Genomic DNA, 17935 nt, shown 5'->3' with positions numbered 1-17935 from the left:
CATACAACCATGTATCAGGGTTTCTCAACCCTGGCATTACTAACATGTCAGGCTGGATAATTCCTTGCTGTGGAGGGCTGTCCGATACAGTGTCAGATGTTTACAGCATTGGGGGGAGGGGGAGGGGCAAACTCACTCCTGGTTGAGAACTACTGATATAAGAAATATATTTAATTTCTGCTGCTAAACAGTAAATTCTTTGAGGACAGGGACTATGGCCTTTTTTACCTTTATATTCTCAACTCTACCTAGTACAGTGGTTTATGATAGGGGTTTAGATAAACATTTGTTCTCTGCTAATCTTTCCAAAGTTAGTAGATAGAACATTCTAACCTACCATATTCCAAGGATTTCTAGATATTCATTAAATTTGAAACACCAGATTTCAACCTGTTAAGTAAAGCTTTTAAAAGGTAAAAAGCTGCTATGTCATAACATCACTACAATTTTCAACAAACCCTGCCAGTTACAGTTGTGCCCTAAAGGATATGGTTACAGCATTATAAAGCTTAAGTGGACAATGGACTTCCATATCACATATATGATAATAGTATTCTGTCACTGAGAACTTACAGAAGAGTAAAAGAAACTACTTCCTCCTCCCTTCAAATATCCTATGTTCTATGAAGTATATAGTGTTATCTCGTTAACTGCCTAGAAACACTTGAGGCCCACTTAGTGACAGAGGCAAGGCTTCAATCAAAGGTTCCTAAATCAGGTTAAGTTCCCTAGACCAGTGGTCCTCAATTTTTGCTGCATATCTGAATTCTCTGAAGAATTAAAAAGAACAGATCACTGAGCCTCACTCCAGACCAATTAAATTACAGATTCAGGGAATGGTGCTGAAGATTAAAATTGTTCTAAAAATCCCCAGTGGATTCTAATTTACAGCCAGGGCTGAGAACAACTGCCCTAAACTGGTTCAAAACCTCATGTACCCTGACAGTTAACATAAAAGGCATTCCTTTAAGAAAACTTTAAGCTGGTTCCCTGGTGGCACAGTGGTTAAGAATCCGCCTGCCAATGCAGGGGACACGGGTTCAAGCCCTGGTCCAGGAAGATCCTACGTGCCGTGGAGCAGCTAAGCCTGTGCACCACAACCACTGAGTCTGCGCTCTAGAGCCCGCAAGCCACAAATACTGAGCCTGAGTGCCACAACTACTGAAGCCCGCACACCTAGAGCCTGTGCTCCACAACAAGAGAAGCCACCGCAATGAGAAGCCTGCGCACTGCAACAAAGAGTAGCCCCCGTTCACCACAACTAGAGAAAGCCTGCGCACAGCAATGAAGACCCAACATAGCCAAAAATAATAAATAAATAAAATAAATAAATTTAAACACACACACACACACACACACACACACACACACACACACACACACACACACACACACACAAAACAACCTTAAGCTCAATGGAAGGCTGAAACTTACTCTCTACCTTGCTGACTTGGGGCCTAAATGTTAACACTTAATCTTGAATTCAAAGAGCTGCTATCATTTTTTCTGGAAGAGGCATTACCAAGAAACTCATGATATGATTCTTAGGCTGCTTTCTCTACCACTTCACAGGATCTGAGACTTACACTCCTCTTTACTTGGTGAAGTTACATTCAGTTCTGTCGGAAGCGGCTGCTGGCTGGGACTAAGAGTTGGCGTGGTTATCGAGGTATTGCTGTTGTCACTGGTGGTCTCTTCGGAAAATAAATCTGATTGGCTGTTACTTGTACTTGGAGCGGAATCATCGTCTGGTTGTTTCTTTTGAAAATCTGAAGAGAAAGTGTGAGAAAACCAGTTTAAATAAGGAGTTCACAATTGCCTTGGGTATTAGAAAATAATGCAAGTTAGTATAAAAATTAAAACTAATTTGGGTGATAAAAAGAATTGAAGTAAAATACTGGTCCAAAACACAGAAGGTTGGTAGAGGGTGAGTTAAAGATTTCCAAGATGAGTGGTAGACATACTGATTTTAATGTAAGACTCTGCAAAGCCAAATACATGTTAAAATTTTAGGGTAGGGGTAATCAAGGATAAAACAAATAAAAGTTGTTCAAACCAATAAAGGACAGATAAGAAGGAAAAAAACAGCAGAGGAAAAAAGGGTAAATACAAAACACATAATATGTGGTAGAAGTAAGTGCAGATATATCAGTAGTGGTAATAAATGTAAACAGACTAAACTTAGCAGTTAAAAGACAGAAAATTCAGACTGAATAAATAAAGTTCTGTTTTATGTAGTTTCCAAGAGACATACTAAAAACATTAACATGAGAGAAAACTTTCAAAGTATATAAACAAAATACCAGCAAATACAAATGATTAAAAAGCCAGTAATAGCTATAGTACTGTTAGGAAATGTAGACTTTAAGGCAAAAGCATTATTAGAGATAAAGAGGATCATTACATAATAGTGAAAAACAATTACCAGAAATATAAAACAACTCTTAATCTGTATGCACCTAATAACAAAGCCTCAAAATATGTAAAGCAAAAATGATTGTATCTATGGGAAACTGACATTAGATAATGAATTATTTTCAAACACATTTGGAATATTTATAAAAACTACCTAAAACCTGGATAAACCGTGACCACACATTAGGTTATAAAGCAAAAGTCTCAACAAATACCAAAGAATTAGTAAGATACAGGCATTATTAATTGACCACAGAGCAATTAAGTTAAAAATTGGTAAAAAAAAAAAAATCCTATATATTTGGAAGTTTCTAAAACACACTTTAAACTCATGGGTCAAATTAGAAATTAGAAAATATGTATAATTAAATGATAATGTAATTAGTACTTATCAATATCCATTAAAGATAAAGATGCACATACATTACCTATGCCCCAGTCATTTTATTACTAGGTATATGCCTGACAGAAATTCAACACACAGGTACAAGGATGTTGATTACATACTGTTTGTAATAGTAAAAAGTCAGACCTAAAGGACCATAAATTATATTATATTCAAATAATGTACACAGTGAAAATAGCTATTGCCACACACATCAACATGAATAAATCTCAAAATTATAATGTTGAACAAAAAAGTAAGTCACTAAATAACATAGTAAGACTGTATTGCACAAACCTTAAAAACAGGCAAAACTTCAAATAATATATTGTTTAGGAATATGTATCTATAAACACTAAAAAAAATTAACACAATTCAGGAGGGTGGTTACGTCTGAGATTTGGGGGGTGTGAAGTGAGAGCTATGCAGAAATATTCAAAATTATAGACAATGTCCATTGACAGAGAATAGATTAGAGTGATATATTCATTCATATGATGAAATACTCTATGGCAGTTAAAATAAATGAATAGAGCTATAAGTACAACAGAAAAATCTCAAAAACAATGTTGAGAGAGAAAAGCAAGCTACAGAAAGATATATATCTAATAATATTTATATAAAAATTTAAAATATGTAAAAACACCATATATTGTTTATTGGTACATAATTACAATATAAAAACATGTGGAAATGATACACCAAATTTAGGATAATAGTTATCTGGGGGTGGGAGGAACCAGGATCTTCAATCCTATCTGTAATTTCTTTTATTTCTTAAAGCTAGTGGTCAGTGTATGACTGTTTAAATTATTATGTTTAGTCTCTGTATGTTTCATTTAAAAAAATCTTATACTAGTCTATGAAGTACAGATTATACTTCACTGCATCAATTCATAAAAGGAACAGAAGATCCTGACAACTCCATTTTGCCTTATCTTTTGAACCAAAGAAGCTGTTGCTATTATGCTCTACAACCTCATCAGAATCACTATTCTGACATATTCTGAGCATAATAGCCAGCTAGCATTTACGTTGCATTTACCATGTGCCAGGCACTGAACTAAATGTTTTATGTATTTAACTCATTTACTTTAATCCTCTGAACAACCCTAACAAGAGAGTTATAATTACCACCACTTTACTGATGAAGAAACTGAGGCTCAGAAAATTTAGGTAATTTGTTCCAAGTTAATAGCTAGTAAGTAGCAGGATCAGGATTTAAATACAGATCCATCTGACACGAAAACTCATGGTCTTCAATCTCAACCACAGGATGTAGAATGGTGTGCATTAAACTGGCCCAAGGAAAAGGCCTCCATGTCAAGCCCCCACCCATTTACAGCACCAACGGTGAATGCAATGGATTTAGCCAAAGAATTGCTAACCTGCTGTGCATGCCCATCAGTGATCGAAAGCCTCTACTGCTTCTGTGTATTTATTTCTCCTAGCCACTTTCTTATTCTTCAGTGTTTTGACATTTCAAAATGGCTTATTATCTCAATGTTATTTGTATAGCACCCTCAGAGAAAAAGGTACTGTATAAGTGGAATAAAAATATTGCAAAAGATGCTTCTTTTTTATATCATATCATCTCATTAGTTCTCCTATGTCAATAATCATTGTGTCCCTCCTATAGCCACCTCTCTACCATTTAATTGGAAATGTTATAAGACCCTAAAAGAACTGAAACTGAGTCATCATTGTACTATTTAACAGAATCCCCAATGCCTCGAGACAGACAAACACATAGAATCACTCACTGAGGCACAATAACCCTTTGAAGTTAAATGACATTGGTGTCTAAAGACAATTACCAGGTGCCACCTACATAATCTCCAGCCCATGTTTGCCATGTTCCTTGCTTGATGTTCAGGTACTTTTAAGTTTTCTTTTGTGAATCTGCAGCTGTCATAATGCCTTCTTCTGCACCTTCACTGGACGATGGTGTGAAAAAATCATCAGGCTAAAAGTAAAGATTACAAACCAAACTGGCTGCAAACAAGAGAACTTAAGTAGAAACTTTACACATTCTCCATTTCAATTCAATAAAGAAAGCAGACATAACAGAATTTTACAACCAGAATTAACTTTAAAGCTCTAGCTCAATCCTCTCAGTTTACAGATGAAGAAAGCAAGAGCCAAGAAAGTTAATGCAACCCACCAGAAATTCACAGTTAATTATAAGAGTTTACTAACTCTTAGGCCAAAATTAGCAGCTTGTAGGATACAGAGAGCTTTAGAGTTGGACCTGGATTCAAATTCTGACTTGGCTATTTACTGGGCATATGGCTGAAAGCAAACTGTTTACTCTTTTGTGGCCCTGTCTGTAAAACGAAGGGAGGGAGTTATTTCTACCTCTCAGGATAGTGTGGATTAAACAAGATAATGTACATAGAGTATCTGTGCATGGGTACTCAAAAAATGATAGTCATTAAAGAGAAAAGGTATTTTCCTGGTTTAAAGAAAGAACTATCTCTTCCTTTTAGTCCTGATGTTTGCATTATAGTTCTTACTCTCTTGTTCCTTTCTTTCTGAATCATTCAGCATCCAACTTCTGACTACTGACCAAAAGAAACAGAAGGAAAAAAAATCCCAGGAGTCTACTCCAAGGACAAAGGGGAGCAGATTTATGTCCCATGTAAAAAAGTAAACAATAAAACAGGCAGAGACTGCCTCTCGTTAACTCTACTCTGGAAAGCAGTGCAGGAAAGGAACAGAAATAGTCACTCCATTTGATCCAGACACAGAAAAGACTTGTTCACTTGTTGTTTTACAGTTCTCATATAAATGGGAAAACTAGAGCTCTCCAAGCTTATCCATCTCTTTAAGAAAAACAATTAGGAAAAATAATCTATTTTTGTAAATTGTTAAGAGTTTATGGTCTTGAATAGAGTTTTTCCAAAATAATCTGCTATTTGTAAAACCTAAGTAAAAACCTTTGACCTTTAAAGGGACTGCTGTTGAAAAGTGAACAGAAGCCAAGATCTTGGCAGCTTACCTTATTATCAACTAAGAGAAAAAATAATTTCTCATCGAAGGTACTCCTGAAACCTGCGGTATCCAGAAATGAGATGGTTCCACAAGCTAGAAAAACTGACCTAATGGTACCAGCTGAGCCAAAATGGCCAGTGAAGAAGTCCCTGGGGCTGGTTACAAACATACTCACTAGACATATTTTTTTCTCTCAGGTCAGTCTTCTTACTACAAAGTATACCTCAAAAGACTGGGAGCACCAAGAACGCGCACGGCCCCTGCTCTGCCGACAAGATCATTCACCTGGGCAGCCTCACTGGGACTGTAACTTATCTAGTCATTACTCAAAACTCATATATATGTGTGTGTGTATGTGTGTGTATATATATGTGTGTGTATCTATGTGTGTGTATATACATATCTCAATAGCTGATCTCTCAGATGTATTACACAGACTTGGCAAGATGCTTAACTCACTTAAACTCCCACCCAGCTTCCAGATTATGGCCATACTATGTCTTTTTGATGATTTCTTCAAGGTAAAGAATACCCAAAAGTGATTTGGAAAGGACTTCACTAAACTTTCTTTCTTTGAAAATTATTTTTAAAAAACCCTCCTTGGTAACCTACTTTTTGCTCTTAGCAATACATACATTTTTTACAGATCTCTGTGATCGCTACACAGAATGTCCACTTATAATATAGAAATTAAACTAATTCACTTTTGTTATACATTTGCAATTACCAATTTTTCACTATTATAAGCAGATTTCATCAAACTTCCTCAGGTTATGTTGCTAGAAGTAGATCAACTAGGTAGAAGAGGACGCACATTTTTAAAGCATTTGGCACATATTGTCAAATCCTCCTGGTGCAGCACCCTGTGATTTCCCACAGCACAAGCCTTACTATGGCATGTCAGAATCATCTGTTCACTTCTCCGTCTCCCACATTATACAGGCCTGGGACAAAAACAGTGCTCCACAAATGTTAACTAAATGAGTAAGTGGCCAAATGTTTTTTAGTAGAAAGCCCAGCACTGGATTACATTTAAAATTATTTTATCAATTGTTATTTTAAATCCTTCAAACACTATTCTGTGTGCCTCTAAGGGCAGTCCTAGCATCATCTGGTTTAGCATTTCTAAAAGACGAAGTGCTGCGAATTCCTATTTTCATAATCAATAAGGAGAGATGAGAAATTCAACTGCATTTGTTCTAACTCACTCATTAAATCTGTTTGGCCACTAATAAGGCTTCTGTATCATTACTACAGACACTAAAGCTGGGTATAAAGAAAATTAAACGAGGTGAAAGAGGAACTAAGAATGAAGTGTCTGCTATGAGGCAAGGCACTCTGTCAGAGGCCTTACGTTCATTTTCTCATTTAATCCTCAAAATAAACTGCGTGGTAGATGTCATCCCCATATTTCAGCAGAGGACAGGGGGCATGGCAAGTTTGGGCAACCTGCCCCCTCCTAACAAATGCCAGAGCTAGGGTGAGAGGCCCAAATTCGTGTAATTCTAGTATTCTACTTCCCACTACAGCGTGAATCACTGAAGCAACCACAGCCCAGCTTGCAGGGGTGACTTTTCCAGTTCCCAATTTCCATTCCCAGGCTCAAACTCCATCGGACTCTATATCACAGATTACAATTCCACATTCCCACTGGAAGCTTTAATTTGGTATTTCACACCATAAAATGCTTCATGTTTCCAGTAGCCAATTAAAGTAAAATAGAAATGTGGACAATAAAAATTTAATTCTGATATCTCAAAAGTTTGGTTCATGCAAGGCATAGTATAAAAGCCTCCTTTAACAAAACAGGGCCCTTTCTCTTTTCTTTGTCTCTTCTCCTAATTTATCTCCATAACAGACTACAGCTTCCATTCATAAGCACATTTCTGTTTTCAAAGCTTCACATTCCCACCTCAACCACAAATCTTAGATATCTTACTTTAAAAAGCTACAAAGCTGTTAGCAGTAGTCAACCAATTCATAAGCCAGGGTTCTAGCCTCCTAATTAAAATCTTAATAAAATTCTAGTATTTGAATGTTAATCTGGGTTAACAGCCTCAGAAAAAGACAAACTGGTTTAAATAAGAATTAGCAAGAACCAAAGGAGAACTAATTACTATTATTAAAGCCTTAAAATACACTCGCTCACCTTGGATCCTAGCTTATGGGGAAAACTGTGATCTGCTCAATGTGGCTGTGTTCATTTAACCTTTCTTTCATGAGTAATCTCTTCTAACTTCTTTAAAAAACAAAACCAAAAACCTTTACCCTACCAAATTCTCTCTCATGATGATTCCTTCCCTTTAAAATTCAGACTCTTGGGCTTCCCTGGTGGCGCAGCGGTTGAGAGTCTGCCTGCCGATGCAGGGGACGCGGGTTCGTGCCTGGGTCTGGGAAGATCCCCCATGCCGCGCAGCGGCTGGGCCCGTGAGCCATGGCCGCTGGGCCTGCGCGTCCGGAGCCTGTGCTCCGCAGCAGGAGAGGCCGCAGCAGTGAGAGGCCCACATACCGCAAAAAGAAAAAGAAAAAAAAAAAAAAATTCAGACTCTTCATCGACTGATTGATACTGTTTTGATACTGACTGACACTTTCAAACAAGTTTTAAAAACACACACACATATGTATATGTATATATACACCCACCCACATACCATATATATATCCTGTTGAGGATAAATGACTCCTGTCCTGTGTTCCCTATGTATGCCCACAAATTTGTCTACTTTGAGGTATTACCTCAGAAATTAAAAGGGACCTTGTCTTCTGTCCTTTTCTGGGGATGGTGCCAACATTCTCCTAGAGACTGAAGTCAGAAGCCTGGGAATCATTTCAGACTCCACATTCTCCCTCTCTTAATTCTACATCTCAAAAATCACCAAGTCTAGTCTTTACCACTCCTAAATATCTCTGGAATCCATCCACTTCTCTATTTCCGCTCTAATCTAAGTCATCATCATCTGTCAGATTCCTTCAATAGCATGCTAACTGATTTCTTTGTATCCTATCCTTTCTTGGCCCACACTCTAATTCATTCTACACAAAGCAATCAGAGTGATGTAAAAAACAAATTTTGACACAGTCATTTTCCTCCCTAAACCCTGAATGAGCTTCCATTACCTTAATAATCATATCCAAATTCCTAAACATGGCTTACAAGTTAGAAGTCTCTCCATGAACTGGCTTCTGGCTATCTCTTCAGTCCCGTCTTAAGCCACTGCTCCTCCTCTCCCTCCTCCTGCTTCAGCCATACTGGAGTGCTTTTGCTTTTTTCTGAACACTATTATTTTTCTCATCCTGGAGTACTTTGATCAGGCATGTGGGAGACGCTTTTTCTTTATCTTGCTATTCACCTTGGTAACTCCTACTCATTCTGAACCTTAACTTAAGCACTCTTTCCTCAGGGAGGCTCTTAAGATTAACCATAGAAGACACTTAATAAATATTTCTGGGTGAATGAATGAATGTCTTATTGACTGTACATCCCAGTCCCTAGCAAAATGCCTGCCACACAATATACAATATAGATTTGTTGAATTTAACTTATTTGATACTGGTGAACATACCAAGTTTAAAAACATTTGTTCTCTCAGACATTAATAAGTAGACTTCAAATTGCTATAAAATGTATTTCTAGGAAACAAGAATGCAACTACATACAGTAGAAATATTAAGCACCCCCGTCAATAAACAGATGTTTGAATTTTACAAACTATCCCTGCACATATAAACTTTTTCTTCCTTACTACACACCACAGGTAACTGGTTCTGATAGAACTCAAAAGGTCTCTCAAGTCCTGTTTGCTTAGATTCAAACCACAAAGCTGCAAGCTTTTATTTCAGAATACTAGAAATAACACTAGACTGGCTCCCAAAAGCATGTCTTCAAATGCTTCCTGCGAAAGTAGGCAGTAGAGAATATATGAAGGTGACAAAGCTTATAAGCAAAACTCTTATGAGTAATTAGGCTTATTTTATAATCTGGTTTATCACTGAAATTATACAGTCCCTAAATTCTTCACACCTATAGCACCTACTGCTCAGAACTGTGAACTAGCAAAAAAAAAAAAAAAGTTATTTGGAAGAAGGCTTGTTTCTTATACAGCATTTATTGCGCAGACTATACAGTTTTCCCAGCAATAGTGTCTCATATTCATTTACAGGGCATAAATTAACATGTTAACATTATAGCAAATACCTAACAATCCATTAGTACTACAATAACATAGTGCACAAGAGACACATTTACCTCATTTTGGTCTAACCTCAAAAATGTGTCAATTTTCTAAAAAACTGAAAACACAAGGAGAAGTCTTCTGAATATTGTGACATTAATCTAGTTTCAACAAAATGAGAATTTGATGGTGTGTGTGCATATACATACATCCTACACATACAGCTCAACCATCAAAATAAACAACAGAGTAGGCATATTGTGTAAATATTAGACAAAGCTGACAAAATAAAATAGGCAAATAGAACCAAAAAACGAAACAAAAACCTCTGACCTATCTGTTTACAGCTGATCCTTGGTACCGTTTAAAGACCTCCCTCAAACCAACAGTCCTTACTGTCATTCATGAATCATCGGATGGCACAGGTGTGGCATGAACATTAACTGTTGGAGAGGCTGGAGCCCGGAAGATTTTTTTCACTTCAGACCGAAGGTTACAAATGGCCCAGAAAGACTTCAGTGACAACAGAACAGAAAATTAGAAAAGCTTTGGGAATACACTAGAAAAAGAAAATCCTCCTTTTTTAGATCCTTGATTGTTTTTATAATTGTATGCACAGTCTTCACGCTACCAGCCCTTCATTTTACCATGTAGAAGTGACAGGAGAAAAGGCAAAACAAACACAAAACTCCCTCTCACTGGCCCTCCCTTTTGGGGAAGTGGAAGGAGAGCAGTGTTTGTGCTCCTGCCCACTGATACCCTTGTAATTTGGTCCTCTTTGTCTTTGCTCCCCTCCATGGGTGACGGGCAGCTCTTGCCTTTAATGATACTTCATTTCCACTTAGTTCTCAGTCTCACCATCTCACATCAGGGTCACAGCCCACCAAGCTTCAGTCCTCCTACAGTTAAGCCCTATTGGCAAGCTGAGCACTTCACGTTTCAGGAAATTCAACTCAGGGTGGTGGTGGTGTTAACTTTTGAGACACACTTTCCCTTATGATAAAACTTGCAAATGTTCAGCACAAATAATTATTTTTCAAACAGTGCCATTTTAAGAATGGCAACCTCTTTCTCAAAAAGTTAATAGACCACACATTGGTTTAAACTGCTAAGAGAAATTTTTTTGAAGGATGAAGTGATAGGTTTGCTAACATTTTATTACATCTATTAAAGCATATCAGGGGATGTTCAGCAAAGACCATGATTTTCACAAGATCCAAAGATCAGGGCTAACTGACTAATGTTTATCCGATGAACTCGAGGTAGCAAAAGAATATATAATGCCTGTATGATTCACAATGCCCAAAAAGGCATTTGTCTAATAATAGAAAGAGTACATGTTCTCTCTGAAGAACACGATGGATAGTTATTAAAAAGCTGTAGCATAAAGTAAGGGAAAACTTGTCCTTCACGTAATGGTTACCAGGTAAAGACCTAAGAGATTTTTTCACTCATGAGGAAAGCTCGTGCAGTTACCTACAGATCCTCTGTCATAGTGTGGTGTTTAGGAATGCAGAATCAGACCGAGTTCACACCCTGGCTCAACCTCTTAACTGTTGTGTGACCTTGGGCGAGTTATTCAACTTCTCTTCCTTCAGTTTTCTCCTTCTCTAAAATGGGAATAACAATCACATCTACTTCATAAGGTTATTATGTGGATTATATTAGATAATTACACGTGAAAAGTTTCAGAACAATGCCTGGCTAGTAAGTCTCAAATTAACTGTGGACTTTTTATTACACTTCTGCCTTCTTGCACACAATTTAAATATTTGCTAGTTTGAGACTGTGACAATGAAAAATAATTTCTCTGGAGCCAATGAATGAACAGAAGGGAATTATATCTAACTCGTCTTCATAACAATGCACACTAGGTAAGCCAATCTGGGCTTATAAACTCAAAAGTTTACAGGGACCAGGTAGATATTATAAATGTACAAAGTCAGCTGGCTTAAAGTAGCAGGAAGTGATTGATGGTTACTGTGGCTAACTGGCAAGTGTAAGCCTCGCCTAAAGGTATCTGATTCCAAACTTAAAAACAAAATTAAAAACCTCCAAATACAACATATCTGTGCCCTGGCAAGCCTGCAGTTTATAAGATGCCTGATTTAAATAGAGACAAAGTAATTATTATATAAAAGTTTTGTACACTGTATTATCAATTCCACATATCGGTAAGGAAATGATTCATCAGATATACGTGCTTAGAGCAAATAGGAAAGTATAGAGATACAACACAAAGAGAATCAGACAGACCTATGTTTGAATCCTGGCTAAGCTAATCAGAAGCTGTGTGACCTCAAGAAAGTTACTTACCCAATTTATGATTGTTTCCTCATCTGCAAAAATGTTGAAGACCTATCCTCTAGGATTGTTGTGAGAATGGGAGATAATGTGGGTGTCCCCCACATTACAGAGGTGTTGCATAAATTTCTGAATGAATAACAAGTGAGTGTCAAAACCCTCATGTAGGTCTAGAACAGAGATTCTTAACCTAGGGTTCTTATATCAGCTTAGGCTAATGTATGCTGCAATTACAAATGACCCTAAAACCTATGTGCTTACCACAACATTTGTTGTTTTTGCCCACATGTGTCTTCATTCCAGGAATCCAGAGTGAAAGAGTGGCCCTAACTGGGACACGACTGGTCTTGTGGCAGAGAGAACAGAGCGATGTGTAACCATACCATGGCTGTTAAAGTTTCCATTCATTAGTGACATATGAATTTTTCTGTTCACTTTTAATTGGTTAAAAGATGTCTCATGGTCAAGTCTGATGATGAAGACAGGGAAGTATAATCCTCCCACTGGAAGGGGTGGCAAACACCTGGGAACCATAATACAACCTAGGGTTCATAACATGTGTGCACAGAAAATTTTGCATATAATTCTGGATTAATCTTATGAAATTATATGCAATACTGTATATACATACAGGCCCATTTTTCCCCTCAGAAAACAGAACACAGATATTATATTCTGAAAGGTATCACAGACTAAAAGGGCCTAAAAGAAATCAGATTGAGTTTGAAAGAAGTCAAGTCTCAAAAATATGGCCATTACTAGTAATTTTATAACACTAGAGCAATACAACAGACCTAACTCTGGTTTTCTGAGTTGCTGATAACTGTGACAGTGTGGGCTGGGGAAACAGTCTGAATTTTCTAACAGGCTCCATCAAATTCGATTATTGTCTTATGAAAATCTGAGTATATGAATTGCAGTAAAACTACAGTAGGCTGATAACCGGTTTATTGAAAATAAAGTCTTCTCTGAGAAAACTGTGATTTCCTGACAACTGAAAACCCTGTGCTTTATAAAATACAAGGCAGTCTGACCCTAATTCAAAATTTAATTTGTTTTAAATTAACAAGGCCATGCTATGTTTATTTTATTTTATTTCTCTTTTAATGATTATAACCCAGTCTTGTTCCTGATTCTCAAATGGATGAAGGCTACTAAGTCAATGTGCTAAAATATTTATAGCTCCCTACCAAATGGGAAAAATAAGCTATTAGAAAATTCTTCTTAGGAACCAACTGCCTTATACTAACCAAGTAATCCAATCTGATTTTGTCTAAATTTCATTTAAGCAGGTGAAATCTGACATAACTCATTTTTAAAATTTTTTTTCCATTTGGGAATATGCTTTTATTTCACTTGCAACTGTTGGTAAATGCGTTTTGAATGGGATGAGGAAGAGGAAGTTATCCATTTAAAAATTATCTTTCAAATATTTAATGGCATGTGATATAGGCAAATTCTTCCTTTTAAGGTCATAATAGTACTAAACAAATTAAGTGTTGATGTTCTGTGTAGATACAACTCTAATTGTCCCTTACTCTTATTCTAGGTAGCCCAACAAGAGGCCATGTAATTCAAATCCTTTATAAACTTCTAATTTACGCAATTAAATTTGGGCTTAGATGTTACATTAGTTTGCGAGACTCTGCTTCCTATATTAACTCTGACCAGTAAGAAAAAGGAAAATGAGATACACTTCATGGGACTTTCCTGGAGGTCCAGTGGTTAAAACTCCATGCCTGCAAGGGGCGCACGTTCAATCCCTGGTCGGGAACTAAGATCCCACATGCCACGTGGCATGGCCAAAAAAAATTTTAATTTAAGAAAAAGAAAAAAGAGATACACTTCAATTGTCACCACCAATACTCAGCCTTTACAGATAATGCCCTTGGCTTCTAATAGGAATGCTATTAAGAAATAGCCACATAAAACACACCACTTTTTTTTTTAGTTGAAGTATAGTTGATTTACAACATTGTGTTAGTTTTAGGTGTACAGCCTAGTGAGTCAGTATTTTTGCAGATAATATCCCATTATAGGTCATTACAAGAAAATGGGTATAATTCCCTATGTTATACAGTATACCCTTGTTGCTTATCTATTTTATATATAGTAGTCTGTATTTGTTAATCCTATATCCCTGATTTGTTCTTCCCCCACTTCCTCTCCCCTTTGGTAACCACAAGTTTGTCTTCTATATCTGTGAGTCTGAAACACACTACTTTTTGAAGGGCTGTTACTGAGAACATGGTTCACTACTCTTCTCACTGTCTACTTTAGAGCTCACAGGATGTTGACCTTTGAACTGTTTGCATTTCCATTTTTGCTTTGACTCCTAGGAAGCTCAGATCTCAATCTGTACTCTGTCTTGAATGGTTATACAGAGGTTTATGGCATGAATTTCTGTGTTGACATTCTTCGTCTTTATCTTACTAATCAATGTAAATTTTCCCTTTGTCTTGATTTCTTCTTTTAAAAAGAAAAAGCATATTGTACTCTATGTTATTTTTTACTAAACTACCATTTTTTGGAAAGTAATGATAATTAAATAAAAATAAATACCATAATCTCATTTTTATGTGGGGATTTCATAAAGATAAACATCTGTAAATAATACATATTTATGCCTGTATCTATATTGAAGTGAAGGCTACTAATAAAACCAAAAAGGTAAGAAAATTACTAGAAAATGTATGAGTATATCAAGTTAGGAATAAAATTCTACGTGGACTGCATTATATTTTCTGTATGAGGAGCCCATAGTTATGGTTGTTGTTTTTTTGTTTTTGTTTTTTTCATTTTACCTTTCAGGGCAAAGAAGGCATGCAGAAGAAATATCAACTAAATAGAACTGAACAGGTTTTAAGGCAAGACATGCCAAGTCTAAGTAACAGATCTAAAAATGTGAGGAGCTGAAAAGTAATGGACAAATGAAAATGAACAGAGGATGCTTAGGAGGCTAGGTATAACATTGCCAAAGCAGTACAACAATTTCCCTTGCAGCTGACACCTCAGTTGTCTCAGCACAAATCATACAAACCTAAAAAAGATCTGCTTCATCACTTTTGCATCTTCACAAGTACTTTATCAAAAAACATCTCCCCAGTACAACCAGCCCCAAAGCTCCCATTTCATGAAAGTGATCTACCATTTCACTTGACTCTATATGTGAATAACACTGTAGTGCAAACTCAAGGGAAAAGGCTAGCATGTCAAGAAAGGCTACAGCACATTCACAATTTCTCTTTTAATACTGTGTTTATCCATTTGATCGATGTTAAATTCCATTCATCTTTTTTCCTAAAAACTATAAAACTGAGAGTGACAAGGAAAATTACATTCTCTTCAGCCAAGTTCTTGCTGAGACATTTGAGAGGCTGGCATTCCAAGTCAAGAGTGAATAGTGGCTCTAGCAAGCAGGAGCTCAAATTCTGCAAGAAAGCTAAAGGATGACCTTTTGTTTCAATTTTACTCATTTCAGATAGAGAAAACATTATAGTTACAAACTTATCTGCATAGATAACAATGTTTCCCCCCACAAATCATTTAAAAAGTAAGGGCACTGACTAGGCCTTACTGTCAACCAAATTAAAATCCAGCAATACTTTAAAAAAAAAAAAATCAATCTTTTCCATTAACCATGTCGTCATAGTCAGAAATAAATGCACCAAAGGTAGTAATTAGTATATTGCGATGGATGGATGGATGGATGGATGGATGGATGGATGGATGGATGGGAGGATGGGAAGGAGGAAGGGAGGGAGGAAGGGAGGAAAAGGGTGCAGAGGATTAATGGGAGAAAAATAGCAAAACTGACTTATACTAGGAGTAATTATAATCGTAGGGACAGATTAAAGACTATGGACTAGGTTTTTATTGGACTTTTTTATTGGTTTTTGTTTAATTGGCTATAAGTAATGATATAAGAGAAGTGATTCTTTGTGACTACTCCAGTGACAGACCTTGTCACAGAATCTACATTCTTCACCTTGTCATTTTAAAATAATTTCAAAGAATATACTCACGTAATTTTGGAACTGAAAAGCTTTTATAAATAATCTAGTACAAGGTTTTTGAGCTAAAAACAATTTCAAAGGTACCACCAGCATTTTAAAGAAACAGAAAAGAAAATATGAGAATGCCCTGCAGATAGTAAGGTTAAATTTTGTTTTATAAAACTTTGTTATACGTATGTATTAAGCCCATACATATGTGTATACTGATTCACAATGCAAAATGTATTTCTTATTGTAGGACATAATAAAAAAGTTAAATACCAATGATCAAATACATCTTCATTCTACAGATGAGGAAACTGAGGCACAGAGAAGGAAAGAAGTAGACTTGTTCCGGACATCTTAGTCACTGAAGTAGGAGCTCAAATGAGAAACACAAAAATGTCTGATCCTACAAGGCAAATGCACCCCACTATGAATGCTAATCCATAACTTTCCCAAGTAGGTTTTATATACTGCTAATCAGCTGTTCTTTAAAATACCCCTTAAAAGTCTGGTATGGCATTCAGACAGTTGTGAACTATTAGTCCTGAATAGCACTAAAAGAAAGATAAACCCTTCTTGATCTGTCTACTTCTCTTGCAGATGTTTCTTCTAGCTGAAAGCCAGTAATGACAAAAATATCCTTATGTTTTTTAAAAAGCAGTTCAAGAAATATATATCAAAAGTTTAAATGAGCATACTTTCCCCCCTCAAACCAGCCATAGGGGTGAAATGTGCATATTTTACAATCCAGCATTTTCACTTTAAGAAAATTGTTTTAAGGAAAACAAAAGAAGTACAAAAAGGTTTGTTTGTTTGTTTGTTTTAAATGGTGATCTGAGAAAAGAACATAGAAGTCAGCTTGAAAAGATTCACAGTGGCCATATCTGGGACATTTTGAGCATTAAAGACAAAAAAAGACAGTAATGGATTATAATGTACTGCATAAAATAGGAATTCATGGGTTCATATTGATATAATTTAAAAATGAGGGAGAAGGGAAAGCTCTTGTTACAGCAGAAAGCAAACCAATAAATATAGAAGAAATATGGTTAATAAAAATCATCAATGGATGCTAAAACTAGTGGGTGAAATTTTGATGAGGAACAGAATACTTATATAGTCTCAAAACAACTCCTCACAAATTCCTTATTAATTAGAAAGGAAACATAGTAATTTTATAGTGGAGAAACCTGGGGATTTCACCTTACTCACACACCTCCTGATATGATGCAATGAGGATACAAACATCACTTTTGCAATATTCCTCTCAGAAATGCGTAACTTGAATCTAATCATAAGGAAACATCAGACAAACACAAATTGAGGAACAGTCTACAAAACAGTTGACCTGAATTCCTAGTGTCAAGGTCAAGAAAAACAAATAAAAACAGGCTGAGGGACAATTCCAGACTAAAGGAGACTAAAGAGACATGACAATTAATTAATTAATTAATTGACTAATTTGTTTTTTAATTTTTTTTGAGACATGACAATTAAACGTGATGACAAACTCTGATCTTGTGGTGGTGGGGGAGAATAGCATAAAAAGGGCTATGAGACAAATGATGAAATTTGAGGGACTTCCCTGGTGGTGCAGTGGTTAAGACTCCACACTCCTAATGCAGGGGGTCCAGGTTCCATCCCTGGTCAGGGAACTAGATCCT

General features: G+C 36.4%; 1 protein-coding gene across 2 annotated transcripts in view; it reads right to left on the bottom strand.

Annotated features, from left to right (window-relative positions):
- Positions 1-17935, bottom strand: part of ZFAND3 (zinc finger AN1-type containing 3) — a 325453-nt gene that overhangs the window by 74396 nt on the left and 233122 nt on the right. For both annotated transcript variants that reach the window (XM_082847531.1, XM_082847530.1), the window contains exon 3: positions 1587-1769. In XM_082847531.1, the coding sequence (XP_082703657.1) occupies positions 1587-1769 (183 nt within the window). The remainder of the gene's footprint in view (positions 1-1586; positions 1770-17935) is intronic.

Source organism: Leucopleurus acutus (genome assembly GCF_964270905.1).
Source record: "Leucopleurus acutus genome assembly, chromosome: 10".
NCBI lineage: Eukaryota > Metazoa > Chordata > Mammalia > Artiodactyla > Delphinidae > Leucopleurus > Leucopleurus acutus.
Note: the sequence above shows the minus strand (reverse complement) of the source record. Positions and strands in the feature narration are given on the sequence as shown.